The 21,175-nt window shown below is 33.9% G+C and overlaps 2 protein-coding genes across 5 annotated transcripts; both read right to left on the bottom strand.

The window, feature by feature from the left end:
• Nucleotides 1–3,469: 3,469 nt before the first annotated feature.
• Nucleotides 3,470–8,332, bottom strand: LOC125827774 (putative pentatricopeptide repeat-containing protein At1g19290). 4 transcript variants are annotated; one of them, XM_049507101.1, is made up of 4 exons: nucleotides 5,612–8,332; nucleotides 5,452–5,510; nucleotides 4,510–4,832; nucleotides 3,470–3,506 (listed from the first exon to the last, which is right to left on the bottom strand). In XM_049507101.1, the coding sequence occupies exon 1, from the start codon at nucleotides 8,330–8,332 to the stop codon at nucleotides 5,801–5,803; it is 2,532 nt and encodes an 843-aa protein (XP_049363058.1). In that variant the 3' UTR covers nucleotides 3,470–3,506; nucleotides 4,510–4,832; nucleotides 5,452–5,510; nucleotides 5,612–5,800. The 4 variants fall into 4 exon arrangements, with proteins under 4 accessions (XP_049363058.1, XP_049363060.1, XP_049363061.1 ...); XM_049507103.1 differs by lacking the exon at nucleotides 3,470–3,506 and having other exon boundaries at nucleotides 4,291–4,832; nucleotides 5,673–8,332; XM_049507104.1 differs by lacking the exon at nucleotides 3,470–3,506 and having other exon boundaries at nucleotides 4,291–4,832; nucleotides 5,618–8,332.
• A 921-nt stretch (nucleotides 8,333–9,253) lies between these two features.
• Nucleotides 9,254–17,566, bottom strand: LOC125827779 (protein DA1). The gene is made up of 12 exons (XM_049507109.1): nucleotides 17,249–17,566; nucleotides 16,340–16,491; nucleotides 14,600–14,684; nucleotides 14,055–14,226; nucleotides 13,149–13,269; nucleotides 12,516–12,599; nucleotides 11,801–11,920; nucleotides 11,485–11,697; nucleotides 11,301–11,363; nucleotides 11,065–11,183; nucleotides 10,321–10,379; nucleotides 9,254–9,800 (listed from the first exon to the last, which is right to left on the bottom strand). The coding sequence occupies exons 2-12, from the start codon at nucleotides 16,448–16,450 to the stop codon at nucleotides 9,487–9,489; spliced, it is 1,461 nt and encodes a 486-aa protein (XP_049363066.1). The 5' UTR covers nucleotides 16,451–16,491; nucleotides 17,249–17,566; the 3' UTR covers nucleotides 9,254–9,486.
• Between the last annotated feature and the right edge of the window lie 3,609 nt (nucleotides 17,567–21,175).

A 21,175-nucleotide genomic window follows, 5' to 3' on the forward strand; every position in this document is an offset into this window, starting at 1 on the left:
TAATCTTGTTGTCTGATGTTAAATACGTTATGTTGAAAGTTGAAACTAAAGAATTTCATAAAAAAATATTTTTTAATTAAAAAATAAATTTAAAAGGAAAATAGGACAAACAAATTGAAACAGAGGAAGTACGATGTTTGACGCCTATATTCCTAGTAGGGTATTTTGGGGAAAAAGAGGATGAATTGGAGGAGTTGCTTATAAATTAAAAAATAATCAAAGTGCAGAACTATTTGTATAATCCAATTCATTTTATCTCTTAGACGTGATTGTTGTTAACTCTTGAGGAGATTTATGGTCTTTTGAAATAACGAGGGACATTTTTTATCCCTAAATATAACGAAGACTATAAGTAATCTATTTTTTACATAGTTCGAGACAATTATGACCCTTTTTTCATTAAATAAATGACTATAATATGTTACACCAAATAAAGAGTAGACTACATGTTTGAAGTCTACGTGCCCCTAGTGAGACACACGCTTTATTAGGTACATTATGTTTGGTTAGGTATAAAGAGGACTTGGAGAAGTTGAAAAAAAAAAAAAAAAATCTATTTTACTTATTTGCAAAAAAAAATAAATTAAAAATTGATCTCGAATTTAAATCTTAAATACACAAAAAGTTTTAGAAGAAAATAGTTTCTTCTTATCTAAATCTTATGCAACACAAATTTAAATTAATTGCTATTAACGGAAATTCATCTAAACCAAATAAGTAAATGAACGTGCACACAAGAATCAATTATTTAATTATTATATATCTACTAGTCCAAGTTAGTGCTATTCAATGAAGACCAATTGCTTAAAATATGCAAATTAAAGTTACTAATCAGTCAAACTGATTAAGTTACTTTTTAATACCTACACTTGGTTTAAATTAAGTTAACTATTAAGATCTATAATCCATTATAAAGCTTAGATAAAGACTTATTTTAGTCAATTACAAGTTAATTTTAATACGTAAACTTGGTTTGGTTGTTGTATTAATAACCTATTTTTCTAATTGTCATGCATGTGATAAGATTTACTACATCATGGTATAATTTTCTTTATTTGAGAAGGTTAATGATAAACAATAACTCTTTTATCGAACACAACTTATAACTTTCATCGTTATAAATATAATGTTAACATGAGATGTATTTAAAGATGGAACAAGTCTAATGAGATCATTTATATAATCGATCTTAAATTATTTGTGAGTATAGTAAGTATGATCAAATATAATTTGATCCATTTGTCTATTTTTTCAAATTAATGCATGCTTAGACCAGAGTTATTGTGAGTTATGACATGTCTAGGATCAATCAATGGAAAATTAAATCATATTTAATACATGAATGGTGATTTTTCTAACAAAAATTAAGTTTCCGATGATGTATCATTTCTTATTCAACAACTAAATGAAAGCTTCATTGCCTCTTATATTCTACTTTGATAGACCTAGATTGTGACAAAGCGATAAATATTTTTTTAATTACATATTTCGAATATGCAATCTTTTGTGTTATAAGAGTGCTATACCTTTTGATGTGGAATTTTCTGAAGGTCAATATAAATTTAAATTTAATCAAACCTTAATACGAATAGCAGACATCAGATGAGAAATCAAAATAAATAAAGCTTTAAGGTAAAAAATCTCATAGTAGATGCCTCTCGCTTTAAGTCATAATATGATGCTTGTTGAAAATTTGCCTTTCACTTCTTACAAAAATTGACATTCTTGAAAAGGAATTGCAACCTAACTTGATTAACTTAGGTCTATTCTAAGTATTATAATTAGTGTACTAAGAAAAAAAATATTTAACCAATACAAAAAGAAAAGATAGGAATTTTTACACAGATAGCTAAACAAATTTATTGTATACTACTTTTTCTAGTCAGTATATATTATATACGTATTTATGTTGGTCATTTATCTTCGCAATTATTTATTATCCAATGATTGTAATTGATGAGTGTGATGAGAAGATTAATAGCCATTCGTCTAAAAGTTTCGAGTTCAAATCTTAAAATTAAAGGAATAATCCGTGGAAGGATTCAAAGATCCTATTGACTCGGCTAATTCTCATGATTAGTGTATTATACAAAAGCTGTCGGTTCAACTTTTATTTATTTTATAATTACTAATAATAACAATATTAAAGTAATCTTTTTACTATCAAAAGGATCTACAAGGAAGTCAAAATGATGATTTCCACGGTTTCAATCAATTACTATTAAATTTTCCATCTGTGTCATTTGATGTGGTACACAATTGAATTATTGAAACGCTTGACGTTTTTTGAAATAAAATTTATATATTTGAAAATTATGTAAAAATTATTATAATCACAATGATTAACAATTTAAAAGACATAAAAAGTTATAATTAAAAAGAACTTGTTGACTTTAGATATTCAACGATGTCATATAAATTGAGACAGCGGAAGAACGATAGTACTCTTTTCTCTCTCTTTATTTTTACATTTTCCTCCCTCCTTTTTAACATAGTGGAGTATTAACTTTAGGAAAAGTGTCAGTTTTAACATAATCATCACCACGTTGCTTATTTCCCATTCGATGTCAGGTAGTTGAATTGGAGTCTGACTAGCTTCAAATTCGTACTTACAAGTCTTGCATTGAGGTTTAAGTGTTCTCTAACAAAGACAACTCCGTAACTATGATTTAAATCCAAAACTTTTGATTAAGAATGCAGGACTACTTACCACTACACCACAGTCGTAACCGGCTATCTTCTTTTTCTTTCTCCACAGGTTTACCTTTACACTTTGACATTTCAATTTTACTATAACTTAACCAATATATCCTAACTCAAATAATAAAAGTGTAACCCAAACACTCATTATTCAAAGGGTAACATAGTATAAAATAACATGACAATGGAGTACCAAAATTGTCCAATGATCATTTTTGTTACTTCACTTCCCCTGAATCCAGTGTGGAATTGATGTTATATAGAATGTCATATGCTTATTGAACTTATGAGAACATACTATGAGAAATGAAAGTCAACTGAAGATTGCAACTTCATGTTCATTGATGGCAAAGTTACATCTACTTACACTGTGAAGATTATCATATATGGGGCAGGGCATAAGCTCGACCCTCTCTTCTCGTAGAGCTTTATAACATCGATGAAATTGGTGTACTGCGCCTGCTTACATATAAGCCTGAAAGAGATCCAGAAACCTACAGCCGGAACATAAATATTAAAACTATCTCCAGGTTCAAGAAGCACTAGGCTCATTGTATATTTGTCAACTTTGATTAATGAATTGAATAATGCCTATGGTTTAAAACTAATGAACTATATAAACACTATGAGCCAACAACTATTAGGTGCATGGTGAAAATTACTGGACGTTTACTTTTGATCAAGCTTAGCTATTTATACATATTTGAAGGAAGAATGATACCTTGGAAAACTGCTCCTTCTGCACTTCACCATCACCTTGTTATCAGTTTTAAGTTTTGTATTATCCTGGTTTAACAGCCTTGAAGCTACACACATAAATAAGACCTTGTTACAATCAGTATGAATTAAGAAAGAAGAAAATGGAAAACATAAGAACTTTTTCGACACAAATTCACAGAAATTTTCCCCAGATAAAACACTGATACACTTCAGATCTCCCTTTTTTAAAAACAAAAACAACACACAGAAAGTGACCTAGTGCCGGATAGACTACATCAGTTATTACAAAAAGCATATGGTTAAAAGATGTTTAGGAAAATGCAAGCCAAAAGTTAACCATCCAGTGATTTTTGAAGAGAAAGTTAAGCACACAGTATTTCACTAGCCTATCTAATCTCTAGTACAGGTTAGAAGAAGGATAGTGGACTTAATAGCTCAAAAAAATTGTTACAAGACCGTATTTGTCATCTGATTCAGAAGGGTATTAGCATACATTGCATGATGACTTCAGTTATGTTCTCATACTTGGGGAAATAAATATTGTTTTAGGACAAAAAGCAAAGGAGTATATCCAATTAGGGGTAGGATGAATTTATATTATCTTTCAGTGATGTGTCTCTTCTACCTCAGGTTATAAATGACGATCGTGTGGACTGTGGATAAACGTGCATGAATGATTGAAGGAAATATTAAAATGTCTTCTGTTCCCCAGAATATTACCTCTGTGAATCGTTTGCTCTACTAGATGCATATTAAACCTGATAGTAATCCAGTAACCAATTAGTAACAATGATAGCAGAAATAACATGTTCTAGCAAGAAATTTGCAATATAAAACTTAATAGCACAGAAAAAGCATTCTGCAAAAGTAGAAAATCAAACTAATAGACTTCATTAATTTTCTAAAAGAATGGATTTTTGCTGTGTCTATTCCTTGTTTGTTGTGTCAAGATCACACTACAGAGGTAGGAAAAATATATCTTTCCTCAACTTCTAAGGTATTATATAATATGGCAATGGTCCAAAGCACTAATATGAATGGACCAAAGCTTCTTTCTTGACAACAAATGAATGTCAGTCTGTTTCTAACCTTGTGCTCAATTTGGAAAGGTTCCTGTCATCCGAGTATGATCCAACATCCTTTCTAGTCCATATTTAAGCACTGCCTGGTTACCAGCTCTGAATCCGTTTCCATAAATTGGCGAGGTGTCTGATTCATTCTGGTGTTTAAAGAAATCCTCGAGTTTCCTCTCGAAAGGAGATCTAATCCCCTGCTTTGATGATGATGACACGCTGCCTGATGAGATTGAAGCACCATTGCTCCTTGAAATGGATTCAATTTGGGTTTCGAATCACATATGTGCTAGTACTGGCAAATGCCTTCTTCAACGTCTTGGCTAAGTGTTCGATAACCTATCATAGATGGAGGACATATCGAACACATTAGAAACTCCAAGAGTCAATGATTGTAACCAATAATATGCACAGATATCAGGATGACAAACTCAAAAAAGGAAAGAGTTTGTGTTCCTACATATGCAGGAGGAGTTTAGACAGTCAACTGAAAGTTTTTTCTTTTCCTTTCCCTTTTTTGCATGTCCGCGCCAAAAGAACTTGTACTGGACATGCTACTTTGTATTCTAGACTTTGTGTGTTACTTCTTTTAATCTTTTTTTTACTATGCCAATGATGATTTACTTTCCATTTATCTAGAAAAAACATCTATGTAACTAATAGGTGTACTTATTAAGTTTTCGAATCATATTGAAAGTCTACCTGCACTTTTCTCTTCTTAATATTTGTGCTTTACAATGTTTTGCTCTAAATATGACATCCCTCGATTCTTTTGCTTTGATTTAGGATATACAAGAAAGTAAGAGGGATGTGAGAAGCAAAAGTGGTTCCATAATAGAATCTTGTGCTATACAATACTGTTATTTACTGCTATTTTGGAAAGCAGACATTGTATTGGGGAACATAGAAAAAGATGGGCACTCAAATTAAGAAGGGAGTAGAAGAAATGAGTGAGCACCTCTTAGTCGAAGCCATGCATGCATCATCTCATGCGCAAGGATTGACCCAGTCAGGAACCTGCAAAAATTCATGTCATATATTGAAACCAAGCTATGAAACTAATGCTCGGTTCCACTTGCAAAAAAGAAAATTAATGCTTCCACTTGGAGCATAAATACATGTACGTGCTGCTTAAACCTAAATTACAGAACAAATCTTGTTCTGTTTCATCCACCTCACCTCCATTCTCTCACAGCTACAGTAACCGGGTGTTCCATCATGAAAAGGACAATACTTCTGGGACCAAAATGGATGTGCACTGTATTCAATAAGTCCAGCTGCATTTGTTGGAATCAGAATTGATTAAGTTATGACGGAAGGTTTTCTTCTTCTGTCATTCTCTTCAGCAGTTGCACGGCTTCACTAGTTTTACCAATCTTATAGCATCCATCTATCAGAGTGTTAAAAGTTATAACATTGGGAGATAACCCTTTCGAATGAAGCTTATTGAAAAGACTAAATGCTCGTTCAATGTTCCCTGCTTTACAAAGGCCATTTATTAGAGCATTGTATACTGCAATATTTGGAACAAGATCCTTTATTAGCATCTCATCACGCAAATTGAAAGCTTCATTAACTTTACCAACCGACGACATGCCATGGACCAAGGTGCAGTAGGTAAACTCATCAGGAGTAAAACCTTTTAGTGAGAAGTGGTTTATAACATCTCTTGCATCATCGATCTTCCCCAATTTGCATAACCCTGCCACAACAATATTATACAGGACATTATTGGGGACAACACATTTTGTTGCATTTCCATCAAGGGAATCTGCAATTTTCTGAGTATCAGGCAGCCCTGTCTTAACGTTTGAGAAACCGTAAATATGTTTCAGGTCGGGATACAACTTTACATCCAGTATTTTCTGCAGGAGCATATTAGCATCATCAGTTCTACCAAGTTTGTATAATCCATTAACAATAGAGCTAACAATTATGACATTTGGATTCAATCCGTTCTCTCTCATATCAAAATATGCTTTAAAAACTTTCTCAGGCAATCCTTCTTTAAACCAACCAGCAATAAGGGCTCCATATGTAACAATGTTAGGGGTTAATTCCCTATCATGCATTTCATTAAGAAGATCTTTGACTTTGCTAAACATTCCAGCCTTTATAAGTCCACTAATAAGTGAATTAAAATTTTCAACCGAAGCAGGAATATTCTGCAGTTCCATGACATCCTTTAATTTTAAAGCTTTTTCAATCTCTCCTGCTTTACAATACCCATCACTTAGGGTCCTATAAGTTACTCCATCCGGAGAACAGCCAAACTCCTCCATTTTGTTAAAAAGGAGCTCGGCTTCAACCATTTTCCCCATCTTACAGAATCCTTTGAGCATTGTATTTAGAAGAATCCTGCTTTTGGTGTGGTGCCCTCTTGCTAGAATATGTTTCCACAAGACCAAAGCCTTTTCAAATTCTCCCATGTTAAGAAATACATCCAAGAGAGTACTATATCCAACTGCATCAGGAATTATACCTCTTTTAAGCATCAAATTCCAAAGATGCAAAGCATCAGCAATGGCCCCTTCCCGACTTAATCCTTTTAGCAGAGTGTTGTAAGTGACAACTGTTGGATCGATACCACTCTGAATCATCTCATCACAGAGGTTGAGTGCATTTTGCATCAGTCCTTCCCTACAATAACCATCTAAAAGGGTATGATAACTATAAGAATCAGGTTTAAGATTCCAGTCGATCATGCTCCTAACAACCTGTTCGGCATTGCTTATTTTACCAACTTTGCAGTACCCATTTATCAAGGAATTACAGATAAACAGATTCATGTTAAACCCTGATCTCAGAAACTCATCCCGAATCCTAAGTGCATCATCCATTTTCCCCATCTGACAAAACCCATCAATTAACACACCATACACCTGCTCATCCACCTCCTTCATTTCTCTGAACACTTTCTCTGCTTCCTCCATCTTACACAGCCTGCAATAACCCTTAATCAATAACGTGAACGTAACTATATTTCTTGAAATTCCTCTTTCATCCATCACCCTCAACACTCTTTCAACACCCTTAAGATCCTTTTTCTCCACATACCCATTAATCAAACTATGATAAGTAGCAATACTCAACTCTAAACCCATCTTCTCAATTTCTTCAACAAAAATTTCAGCTTTATCAACCTTCCCATCCTTACAATACGCATTAACCATTATGGTACAAGTATATATATCAGGAGAGAACCCCATCTTTATCATCTGATCATATACAGAAAACACAGTAAAAAAATCACCTTTTTTCACCAAACTATTCAACAAACTATTACAAGAACCCAAACTAGGCACACGGCCACACTTAGGCATATTATCAAACACGTACAATGCATTCTTGACCAACCCCTTTTTCGCATAGATTTTCAAAACCATATCAAAAACTGTAGGAGAAAACTTGAACTCTCTATATACTGTCATTAATTCGTCCCAAACAAACGACACAGGTTTCTTATTTCTAGAAAGTTCTAGAAGCTCCGATAAATAAAACCTAGCTTCATCGAACATTCTCGCTCTGGATAGTATATGAACTATTCTGCAGTAAGATACTACATGGGGTCTAAAAAATTGCCGCCCTGAAGCTAATTTGAAGAAATGCAATGAAGCATTAGGATGAAGTTTGAGTTTTACAAGAACAGAGTCCACAAGATTGTTGGAGAAATCGAATTTGAGACTGTCAACTGCTGTATAACGCTGAAGAATCAAAAGACGGCATATTTTATCGGCGAGTTCGTGTGGTTGGTTAGTCGCCGTAGAATGGGTGGCATACCGGAGTTGTAGATGACAAGTATAGAAAATTGGTTTTCCTACTTTTACCGTCGCCGCCATTGCCGCCGGCGCCGTCGACAGCTATTGTTTTTTTTTTAGTGTTTTTTATATAGAAACCAATTTGTCAGCGGCAATTTTCAGACATTTACTTCTGCTACTTATAATCTAAAGATAGTGCTTGACTCGATATAGAATGATGTTTGATAAAAAAAACTTTTGGAATTAATTATTTAAAATAAATGATAAATATTTATATAATTACAAAATAATACTTTGCGATAGGGATGGTATTTGAAAGATGTGAGTGATCAACAAAGAAAAATGAGTCAAGAAACATCAAAATGTGTATTTGAAAGATTATGTGAATGTCCTCGCGATTTCATTGAGGTGTTTATGTTAATGTAAAAGAAATATCTTTTGTTTGTTATTGTCATGTTGTAGAGTGAGTGTCCTCATAATTTCGTTGAGGTGTTTATGCTAATGATCAAAGAAATATCTTGTGTGTTACTCGTAGAATTGTCTTTTAATCTTGTTTAGTGTTGTTATTCAAAGTTCTATCTGAAGGTCATTTTCAAAAATAGTCGATAAGGATAAAATTTGCGTACACTTTACTCTCTCCATAGTCAGCCTATGGAATTACATTGAATATGTTGTTGTAATAAACAAAATGGACGAAGGCCAATGGAGCACATTCACATGATCACATCCCGTGCTACACATAGAGCCGCAAGACGGTTTATCTGAATCTACTTCGTTCGGAAATTACACTATACAAAGGTCAAAGCTAAATTTTGTGTAGATATAGCAAACGTTCGACTCCTCTTGGCTTCTTCCAAGTTTTTTTTTTCTTCTTTATATTTGAATTCAAAATTCTAGCTCCGCTACTGACTTACTGCACAATTCCCTGTTGACTGTAATCCTCTTGATCAGATTTTGTCTAATTGTTACATATTCTATATAATAATAAGCATTCTGTGAAAGTAGAAAATCAAACTAATAGACTTCATTAATTTTCTAAAAGAATGGATATTTGTTGTGTCTATTCCTTGTTTGCTGTGTCAAGATCACTCTACAAAGGTAGGAAAAACATAACTTTCCTCAACTTCTAAGGTATTAAGTATATGATATGGCAATGGTCCAAAGCACTAAAATGAATGGACCAAAGCTTCTTTCTTGACAACAAATGAATGTGAGTCTGTTTTCTAACCTTGTGCTCAATAAGGAAAGGTTCCTGTCATCCGAATGTGATCCAACGTCCTTTCTAGTCCGTATTTAAGCACTGCTTGGTTACCAGCTCTGAATCCGTTTCCATAAATTGGCGAAGTGTCTGATTCAATCTGGTGTTTGAAAAAATCCCCGAGTTTCCTCTCGAAAGGAGATCTAATTCCCTGCTTTGATGATGGCATGCCTGATGAGGTTGAAGCGCCTCCATTGCTGCTTGATATGGATGCAATTTGGGTTTCTAACCACATGTGTGCTAATACCTGGCAAATGCCTTCTTCAACGTCTTGGCTAAGAGTTCGATAACCTATCATAGATGAAGGACATATCGACCACATCAGACACTCCAAGAGTCAATGATTGTAACCAATAAATTGCATAGATATCGGGATAGACAAACTCAAAGGAAGGAAAACAAACATGTTCCTATACATGCAGGAGGCATTTAGACAGTTCCCTGAGAGTTTTTCTTTATGTTCCCTTTTCCACATGTCCACGCCAAAAGAACTCGTGCTTGACATGCTACTATATATACTTTATGCGTTTCTTCTTCTTTTTAATCTTGTTTTTACTATGCCATTGATGATTTACTTTCCATTTTATCTATAAAAAAACATCCCTGTAACTAATAAGCGTACTTTTTTGAGTTTTTGAATCATATTCAATCAGACAGTCTACCTATGCTTTTCTCTTCTTATTATTTGCGCTTTACAATTTTTCGCTCTGAATTTGGCATTCCTAGAGGTTGCTGACGTCCCAGGGTCAGCAACCTCTTGAAATAGATGGGCACTCAAGTTAGGAAGGGAGTAGAAGAAATGAGCAAGCACCTCTTAGTCGAAGCCACGCATGCATCATCTCATGGGCAAGGATTGACCCAGTCAGCAACCTGCATAGACTCATGTCATATATCGAAACCAAGCTATGAAACCAACGCTTCCACTTACAAAAAAGAAAATTAATGCTTCAACTTGAGGGCAAAAATATATGTACGTGCTGCTTAAACCTATATTACAGAGGAAATGTCCAATTCATACTGTCCGTCAGAAACACAGAAATCCTTCAAATTTTCCTCAGAGGTAGAAACGTGTGGTAAAAGAATTGGATTATAGCTAGAAAGCATCAGGAAACAGCAACAAGGTTAGGTATGTGGTGTGCACAGATATCAGATGAAAAAGTTACTACATAGTCCAGAGGAATCTAAGAATATTTTATAAGACTGGCGAAGAAGCCAGAGATTTTAGAGAGCCCAAATCACGTCTAGTCCCACGAATGTGATGGAAAGCTGACTCTAAATGCATCTCAAGTGAATTATTATGCCAAACCAGATTACATTGACCATCCACTATTGACATGGTTACATAGAGTAATATAAAATGTAATCAACTTTTTCTACAGCCCTAGTAAGGGACGTGGTATTTTTGTTTTGCTTAATGCCTACTTGCAATGCATCATCAACATTTAAATAAATTAAATGTTGAATGGACACAAGTGATTCTGACTAATCAAACAGGTCTGTTAAAACGGTAGCACTCAGATTCACAAATTTGCAGAGCAAAGTAACAAAATAGTACCTTGGTAGACCATATAAGATAAGAATTGCAGTCACTTCACAGCGGCGTGTCAATTTATAAGGTTCCGTTCTCATGTCCATGACCCGATTTCCAGCTCCTATTCTTGGCCGTCTTTGTATCTGGCAATTAGTGGTAAGTAAGTGCTTCCGTTTACCATTTGAATAAAAGATATTCAAGTTTTCAGTTTCCAAAATCATGAAGAGGGAGAAGAAATGGATATCACTTGAAGTCCTTACAGTGCTGATAGTTTGTTCCTCAGAAAGGCAAAGTCCTCTTGTCTCAGGCATGTGGTGATAACCCTGGCAAAAGGGATGAAAACCAAATATAAGCAATATATTCTTCACACGAAAACAGTATGAATATGGAGAATACAAGAATGAAAGGAGAAGAAGCCGCAGCTAGGGTCAAGATAACAGTTACATGTCTCTCTCCATCCATAGCCTCATTCAATGCTTGTCTCTCAACCAGAAGCAAAGGAACTTTCTGCTCCACTTTCATATTTAGCCCTTCATAGAATTCTTGTATATCATAATAAAGGGGCTGACACTGACTCGTATCCATTATCGCAGAGTCCAAGCACTCTAGACAGAGCTTTCGACCATCATCAAGGGCAATATATCTTGTATCCCGTGGCTGCAGTCAAATCAAAATTGTATTCTTTATAAAAGTTAATCACAAGAATTTTGCTGAAAGCACAGGTTTCTCCAGAAATCTTGTTCTGTTCCATCCGCCTCACCTCCATTCGCTCACAGCTACAGCAACGGGGTGTTCCATCATGCTCATGAAAAGGACAATACTTCTGGGACCAAAATGGATGTGCTCTGTATTCAATAAGCCCAGCTGCATTTGTTGGAATCTGGACAGACAGGAAACACTTCATGAATCTCAAAGAAATGATACATTTTCAGCAGCTAGATGGATTCTGAACCAACAAGAGATATTCTATACCAAGTTCCCAATGATCTGTACTCGGTGAAATATTGAGACACCTACCATACACTTTATTAGTTTGTTTATTATCTTAGGAAGACGCACGATTAAACTATACAGCCCATGGCATTTAGACCAGAAAAGACAGAACAGTCCATGAAGTCTAGACTAGAGAAGACTTGCGTTTGTTGGAATCTGGACAGACAGGAAACACTTACTGAATCTCAAATAAATTATACATAATCAGTAGCTAGATGGATTCTGAGCCAACAAGAGATAGCCTATACCAAGTTCTCACTGATCTGTACTTGGTGAAATGTTGTGACACCTACCTTACACTAGTGTCTAGGACCACTATCATTAGCAGAGCATTTTAATTAATCTGAGCTTCAAGGAAGGCAGGTATTGGAGAACTACATGTTTTTCTAGTGTTTGGTAGTCTTCTACAATCAAAAGAAAAATGAAGACATGTAAGAGGACTTCTGCAGAAGATTTAAGAGAAACAATCATTTTGTACTTACAAAGTGTTTGCACACATCACATTTTGGGTGATAATGCTCCTTGTAGCATGTTTTGTGATAGGGATAGTTCCCAGACATTGAGAACTGCACATTTAATACATCCAAAAGTTAAAACAGATTTCATGATTATACTTGTCATACAAATTGATGTTCTATCACTTTCAGATGGTTGACAGTTGACGTACATTACCCAACACACTATATGATAATTACCAACAACAATATCAGTACTAAGTTACAGTTACAGAAAGTATTGAACACCTTATGGACGATGAGTGCATATTACTAAAAACTATAACTTGCTACCAGATGTACAAAATTGATTCCTGTCACTTCTCTTATTTCCAAAATGAGCAAATTGCCTATTGATGGTCAGACATATTTTCAAAATTGTATTTTATAGCAAGTCATTTACTTTAGATGATTGTTTCCCCAGTAGATCTGTAGTTATTATTGTGCATCTGCTCCCTGCCTCAATCCCACCCTTTTTCGCGTTTGGTTACCTAAATACCCCAAATCAACATGTGCTTTGACTTGGCACCATTATTATGAAAAATGTCGGATAAGCAAAAGCAGTAATACACCAGATAACAAGACTGAACTAGAAAAATTAAAAATTATGCAGTATTGCACCTCATAATCAGATATTGGCTGGTTACAGGCATGGCATCTAAAGCACTCTGGATGCCATACCGCTCCCATGCAACTCAAAAATCGTCCATGACCTATTTCAGTGCTGCAACCTGCACATACCCTACCACAGAAAAAGATAACATGCATTAGGTCTAAAAGCAGTTGTGTTAAATTTTTTTATTTTATCAGTCATGTTGTAGTGTTAATTCTTAATGTCTTATGACAAACATCTGTATTTGCTTATACAAGGAATTTAGAATGTTCACAGCAATCGACAGGCTCACTTAAGATTTCTTACAGCCCACCATTGAACTCTCTATCTAGTGACACAAGTACACACATGAAGCAGAGTGTACAGCTAGGGAGCACTGGAGAAATACGTAAGAATAACCTAAATGCAGAAATACAATGATAGAAAAATCAATGGAATTGTAGTTCCCTTCTCTTGCCTCTGAACATGCCATCCGCTACTAAATAAAGTAAAAGATATATTTAATATTAAAGGGTTCACCATTTTCAAAAGAAAGTTTCAAAATTAAAATGCTTTGTTCCTCGCGTTAATAATACAGATATCCCATGATACAAATTCTGTATAATGACACCTATAACAAAATTTAGAAAGTGAAAAGAAGAAGAGAGAAAAGAAATCAAGTTCATCAAGAAAGAAGCGAGTAAAATATCTAAGGATTTATATTTATGGCAATTAATAAGTAGCAACTGCAACTTTAGCTAACTAACTCACACGCTTTCAAAGATTAGTCCATTTTATTTTGGATTTTCCGAACTAGCTCTACCACTGTACATATCCACGGCTGACTTCAAAGGAAATTTAAGGGAGCCCAATGACATTGAGTAAGAGAAAGTTTGCTACAATTTTATAAAAACATCAACAAAGATTTTGAATACCTAAAGCTTGCAGAATATGGGAAAGGTACTGGATGATAGAAGTTTCCATTCCCATATACATTCCCGCCTCCATGATCATTTCTGCTTACATGCTGAGGTGGAGATTCGACATTCAAGCTCTCCTGCAGAGCTCTTGCAAGTTGTTCATCTTCTTTCAGTTGTGATTCACTATCTGCTAAAAATCAAAGAAAAGGAACAATTAGAAAATCAAGCAAATATAATTTTTGGTCAAGCAAATAATCAAGTATGGCTGATTCTCAAAAATTGTCAAAGCTAAACTAATAAAAAGAAGCAAGATTCCTCATAGAATGAAAAGTATTTCTATAGAACAACACGCTATACAATGGATGAGCTAAACTACACATATATGAAAGTACTCAGTAGCCTTGAACTACATACGATGGGAAGTTTAAATTCCAAATAATGTCAGCAGTTAACTCAACTACAACTGTAACATCTTGCTTTTGGTTATGACAGTACAGGAGAGACCTCGAAGGAATGCAAACTTTCAGTTTTCATTTCTTCAAGAAGCAACTAATACTCACCAATCACAACTTTCCCTTTCTGTTCCTCCTCTGAGAGAGATATAGCAATAGCTCGATCTATTTCTTCAATCTCTGACCAAGAGTCCTAGACACACAAAAGTTCAAACACAGTATAAAAATATCAGCATGAAATGCTAATTTAAAAAAATATACGGACACGGTATGAATATTACATGTTCGAATGATCTTTTATTGTTCAGGGTGGATCTTGATCCTTTATTGGCAATGGTAAGTGACATATATAACCAACATAATGATCACACTGAGCACATAAAATAAAGTATCAAGGATTTGTATATGAAAAGTCGGCCCTACATATTTTAGTGACTTAATAGTTACAAAATTCAGTGAACAAATATTTTGATGAAAATTTAGTGTATCAACACAGCGGATTATCATGGATTCATGGTGAGCAGGTCTAAATTTTAACACGTTGTAAGTCACTCATCAATCCAATTTACCCTGAAAATTTAAAAATACAATGTGAACTTTGTTTTTGAGATTGATATCAATACGGACTTCTAACATAAACAAATTTATTAACGAGAGAAAAAGACGGAGCAAACTACAAGCAGAACTGAATAAAGCTCAAAATGACTATGCAATCGCAAGAAATTGGAGAAATCAATCTCAAAGCATCCGTACCATCAGTCATCATAGGAGTCAAGAAGAACAGTCACTAAAAACGATTACCAAATGGGATTCATATTGTCCAGAGAAAGCTCAGCATCTAACTCAGTTTCAACTCTAAGAACTTATACTTCAATAGCTATAGTTGAGTTTTTTTTATGAGGTTGGTGTCCTAGAGAGCTTGAGCGGACCATGACTAATTCCACCAGATATCTGCTACCTCCCACCAACATCAACACTGCATAACTCTGCTACCAAAACTTAAGCAGATGGAAAGATATCACCTAGCATTTTTTGTCTCCAAAACCTGAGACGTCATAGTTCTAGTTCTCCCCTGACCACTAAGCCACACTGTTGAGTACTAGGCCATGGTCAAGATTTACCAGCCAGATTCCAAGCACCAATAGAATGTGCACTAGTATTATGTCATTATGTGTTCGTAAATTGAACAAGTTTCATCACTCAGCTACACCCCAAAAACCACATTATAACAAAAATTGAACAGTTGTAGTGAAATTTTGCATTATTTGCCTCACCAAAGTCCTCATGTCTTTGTGCCAGTGGTCTTACAAATAGCCAATTCATATACAACATATATACCAATCGTCAACATAAGACAAAGAATCTCTTTTAAATTCTAACAGCTTCATTATAAGCGTACGATTTCAAAGCCTTCTTCACATTGCCGATGAAAGTTAAGACTGCATGGACAGTTAGAGCTTTAGACAATGTCACCCTAGACTTCAGAAAGGATTTTTAGTATTCAAGTAAGTGGACTTGTAACTTTTAGAACCAAGCAAACGCTAATGCCTTTTGCCATGAACAGCATCAGCAGCATGCCATCTACTTGATATCGACACTACCTACCTGTATCCATGGATAAATAACCAACTATACCATATTACCTATTAAGCTGATAATTATAATCCCTTACACTTGCTAAGTTTTGGTAATCTGAATTCCCAAATATTCTGAGTAATATGAGAAATAAAGTAAACAATTCAAAGGTATGTCAGGTGTCTTAAGAGCTTGCTTAGTAAATACATAGGATAGGATGCTAGTTTATCTGGATGAGGAGCTCATTGGACATTAGTTTAATGCCACACTTACCTCTGCTGTAGATGGGTCATCCCCCTCTGTATGTCCTTCACATCTCCAGTCATATTGGCCTTCCGAAACTTTATGGCTAGAGCCTTTGAAAATTTTGTTCAACCAGCCCATGAGGTGAAATGCTATTGGTTCATTCTCGGCAACACTTTTACCTGCAGGAAAACATGAATGTAGTTCCAATTAAATACATACGAAAAATAACTTTTCAACACAATATCCAGCCCAAGATTTGAGCTGTCAGTCAACAACAACAACAACAACAATATGCACCATTTTGTTTGAAAATAATCCTATAAGGAACTTATCTATCTCTCCACTTCAACAACAATCACATACCCAGTGAAATCCCACAAGTAGGCTCTCGGGAGGTTAGAGTGTACACAAACCTTACCCCTACCTCCATCTATCAAAAATTAATGCTATATGCTTAAGATCTTTTAGCACACGGGATTCCCAATTGACTTAAACGGATTATTCAATGTAGCAAAGATACATAAGACTAAATAGAGCTTGCCAATATGACTGCAAAATTAGGGAACTTGCAAATATGCTTCGATTATCTCATCTAAACCAATTTTGTTTTTCAATCACATTGGTGATCAGACCACAAACATCTAACTCAATACATCAATATAGCATTAAATTTACTTCAACATGTAAATAAATTGAAAACAACAGATCACATAAGAAAGAGATAAAAATCACCCACCACCCATAACAAAAAAAAAAGGAGCTTAAAACTCAAGCATTCAAAAAGGGGTTCTCTAAAATTTGCAGGCAAAGCAAAATTCATAAAAAAAAATAAAGTACTTATAAGCAAACAGCTACAGAGAAAAGCTAGATTCTTCCAGCTCAACATGTCCATTGTTAACAATTAAAATCAGATTAAACAAAATATAAATTGCTCACCATAAACCGAAAAGCACCAATAATCTACAGCAATTAGCGAAAAGAAAAAGAACCCAGATCAAAAAAAGGAGCAATTAATCCAAAAGCAGCAAAAGATTGTTCCTTTTTATTGCCCCTTTTGATTTCTTTTTTCAATCCAAAAAGAATCTTTTACTTTTCTATCAGAAGTCAGAATCCCCCATTCAAGCATTTGAAACAATTAATGATTATTCAAACTCTATTTACTTCACCAAATCGAGCTTCAACAAACCAGAAGAGAAAGAAAAAAAAATTATATACAGAGAGACAATGTATACGCTATTGAAGAGACTTTGAAAAAATTTACGCCATTCTTGCAAAATTTATGCCTAATTATGGACTTTGGTCAATGTGGCATTTAGTTGAACTTTACATAACTTTTTGTAATTTACAAAAGTGTTTATGTTAATTATTCAATATTTTAGAGAATTTTGGATTCCTACCTTATGGGGAGTTTGACTAAATTCAGATTTCGTGTTGGAAAGTCTCACATTAAGGGTAAAACGTTTTTTAATAAAGGCACTCTCTACCTAAGAAAACTCAAATTCAAAATCTCTTATTAAGGATGAAGGAGTGTTGATAGAAAGAAAAAAAAATAGACATAAAGCCCGTTTGAATTAGCTTAAAAAGTGTTTATGTTAACTGTTCAATATTTTTAGAAAATTTTGGATTCCTACACGATGTTCGATATCCACATGGGAGTTTGACTAAATTTAGTGTTAAAGTACTATTTAATAAATGTGATTTTGTACCCAAGAAAACTCAAATCAGAAATCTCTTATTAAGGATGAAGAGTACTAATAGAGAAAAAATAGACTTAGGGCCCGTTTGGATTAGCTTAAAAAAAATAGTTTTTAAGTCAAAAATAAAAATTCAAACTGAAATGACATTTAAGTCAAAAAATAAAAAATAGGGGAGACTTTTTGATTTTTGACTTATTATAATTTTAAACTTATTTTAAGTTATTTTTGACTTATTTAAAGTTATTTTAAATATTTGTCAAACACTTTCAGAAGTCAAAAACTGACTTAAAAGTAGATTTGACCAACTTTTAAATCAATCCAAACACCGTCACTAATACATTATATATATATAGTTTGTTAGTAAATTTTTTATATTTATCAACTCAAATTACATTCTATTTTTTGAATGAGCATCTCGACATATGACAAAATATTTTTATTAAATACTTTTAATTCAAATTTTTTATATACTTTCGTGTGTATTGTTAAGCGTTTAGTAAGTAGTTAGATTAAATGCATAGAGTTAATGAATGTAATTAATTTATTTATATATTGTCTCTTGAGAACATGTATAAAGATGAATAATTTATCATATGTTCGGGTATTTAAATAAAATAAGTTTCAATTTGAGTTTTAAATATAATTTATTAATAAATTTAAAAAGTTAATAATGTATTAAACTAAAACATATACTACTCTATTCGTTCATTTTATATTTGTCACGTTTTACTTTTCCTGAGCAAACTTCATAGATTTTGATAAACTATATTTTTTTAATCATATTAATATGAAAAGGATACTTAAATTAGTCAAAGAAAGAGGTTTATGTTTACTTTTCTATTTTAGATAAAATAAATAAATAATTTGACTTAATCCTCTTTTGGAACTTCCAAATTGGAAAAAAGATCACGGAAGTTTATACGTTTTGTGGGTCCATTTCTTCTTTATATCAATGGCAGGCAAATTTCAATATTTTGTATAATTATATATAATTTTGGAAAGATGACACGTCAAGTTTTTTTTTTAAAGTTTTGGATCTCTGATTTTACGTGTTGGTAAGATTTGAGAAAATTTCATTAGCTTGTGGGACTCATTTTAAGAAATGATTAAAAAGTTAAAAATTTCATATTTAAATCATATTGTATGGGTGTGTATATCTTTGCTTTAAAGTATTATAACTATATGTTATAAAAGTATTGGGTTGGGTGCTTTTACAACTTAGAAATAGTAAATTTAAAACGATAGTATGATACACAAAATATGTATTAAGATTAGAGTGACTATGTGGACTGAAGTGTTTGACGATTACCAACATTTTGATATTGACATCATAAGCTCACACTTCAATGTTGCTAATTTGATTTGCTCATCAATTTTTGTAACAACGAATTTGCCTTCACGATTGTGTTTCCTTTGTAGATTTTACTATGTTTCTTTTTTTACTTTTTTTTTCAGTTTGTTTTGCTCTAAACTATTTTTCGATCGTACAAAACTTGATATACATAATTTTTAATTGATACCCTAAATTCCTCAATTAATGCCATGAAAAATAAAGTAGAAGAGGTTGTAAATGGCCAACTTATCAAAAAACTGCATTGGATTCTAAAATTTACTAATTGGATTTCATTATAGTAGGGAAAATTAAATATAGTAAGTTAGATTCAATAATTACTTAATTAAGTTTTTTCCTTAGTTGATTTGAAGTTTTTAATGGTCTAATATAATCTTAAGATTTGTGAAGTTACCTAATATATATTTTTTGTGATCATTTTGTTTCTCACCATAACTATTTTTGTTGCCATAAGTGTAAACATTATTAAAACCAAAATTTAAAAGCCCCAGAGAACCAATTTGAGGAGAGTTGAAGAACGTTTGGTCAAATTTTTGGCAATCGTAATACTTAAGATAAAAATCTTAAGCAAAATATGAAATGTCAAAACAAAAAAAAACTGTTAATTTGGTTGAAGTTTGACTTGTCAAAATAAACCTCCAATACACATATCTAAAAAATTTGAAACTTCAAACTTATCGGTCTAAAGTTGATTTTGAAATAGTTAGTTACAAGAATTTATGAATTTAGACCGTCTTAAATATGGTTACTTAAGTGGCTATTTCTGCAAATGGCCAATATTGTCAATCTTCGTCTTACATGGCCCAATTAAATACGGGCTGGCCTGGTTATCATGAGGAGTGTAGGGTTAGGGTGTGTTTGGTATGAAGGAAAACATTTTCCGGAAAATGTTTTCCAAATCAACTCATTTTCCTCAAATTTAAGGAAAATGACTTCCCTTCAAAACTTAAGGAAAACATTTTCCAAAACTCTCTTCCAACTTCAAACTACAATTACTTTTTTGTTGAAAAAATCAATTTATTTTGTCCCTACCCTCAAACCAGCCCCCAACCAACCCCCCCCCCCCCCAAAAAAAAAAAATTGAGTTTGTTTTTAAAAAATATTTTCAACTTCAAAATTTTATTTTTTTACCCCTACACTCGATCCCCCCCCCCCCAAAACCCACCCACCCCCTACTCGCCACCCCTACCCCAAAAAAAAATAATTTAAGTTTGTTTTTAAAAAATATTTTCAATTTCAAAATTTCATTTTTTCACCCTACCTTGACCCCCCCCCCCCCGCCTCACACACCTCCTACCCAGCCCCCCACCCACCCCACTCCTACCCAGCCCCCCACCCACCCCACCCCTACGAGCCCCCCCCCCCCCCCCCAAAAAAAAAAATTTTAAGTTTGTTTTTAAAAAATTATTTTCAACTTCAAAATTTCATTTTTTCACCCTACCCTTGACCCCCCCCCCCCCCCACTCCCCAAAAAAATTTAAGTTTGTTTTTAAAAATATTTTCAATTTCAAAATTTCATTTTTTCACCCCTATCCTCGACCCCCCCACCCACCCACCCCCTACCAGCCCCCCCCAAAAAAATAAAATAATTTAAGTTTGTTTTTAAAAAATATTTTCAATTTCAAAATTTCATTTTCACCCCTACCCTCGACCCCACACCCACCCCCTACGAGCCCCCCTCCACCACTACCACCCCAAAAATAATTTTAAGTTTGTTTTTCAAAAATATTTTCAATTTCAAAATTTCTTTTTTTTCACCCCTACCCAGCCCCCCACGCCACCCACCCCCTACCAGCACCCCTGCACCACCCCACC

The sequence above is a fragment of the Solanum verrucosum genome, unplaced genomic scaffold (assembly GCF_900185275.1).
Source record: "Solanum verrucosum unplaced genomic scaffold, falcon-dt-bn FXZP01000064.1, whole genome shotgun sequence".
NCBI classification, from domain to species: Eukaryota; Viridiplantae; Streptophyta; class Magnoliopsida; order Solanales; family Solanaceae; genus Solanum; species Solanum verrucosum.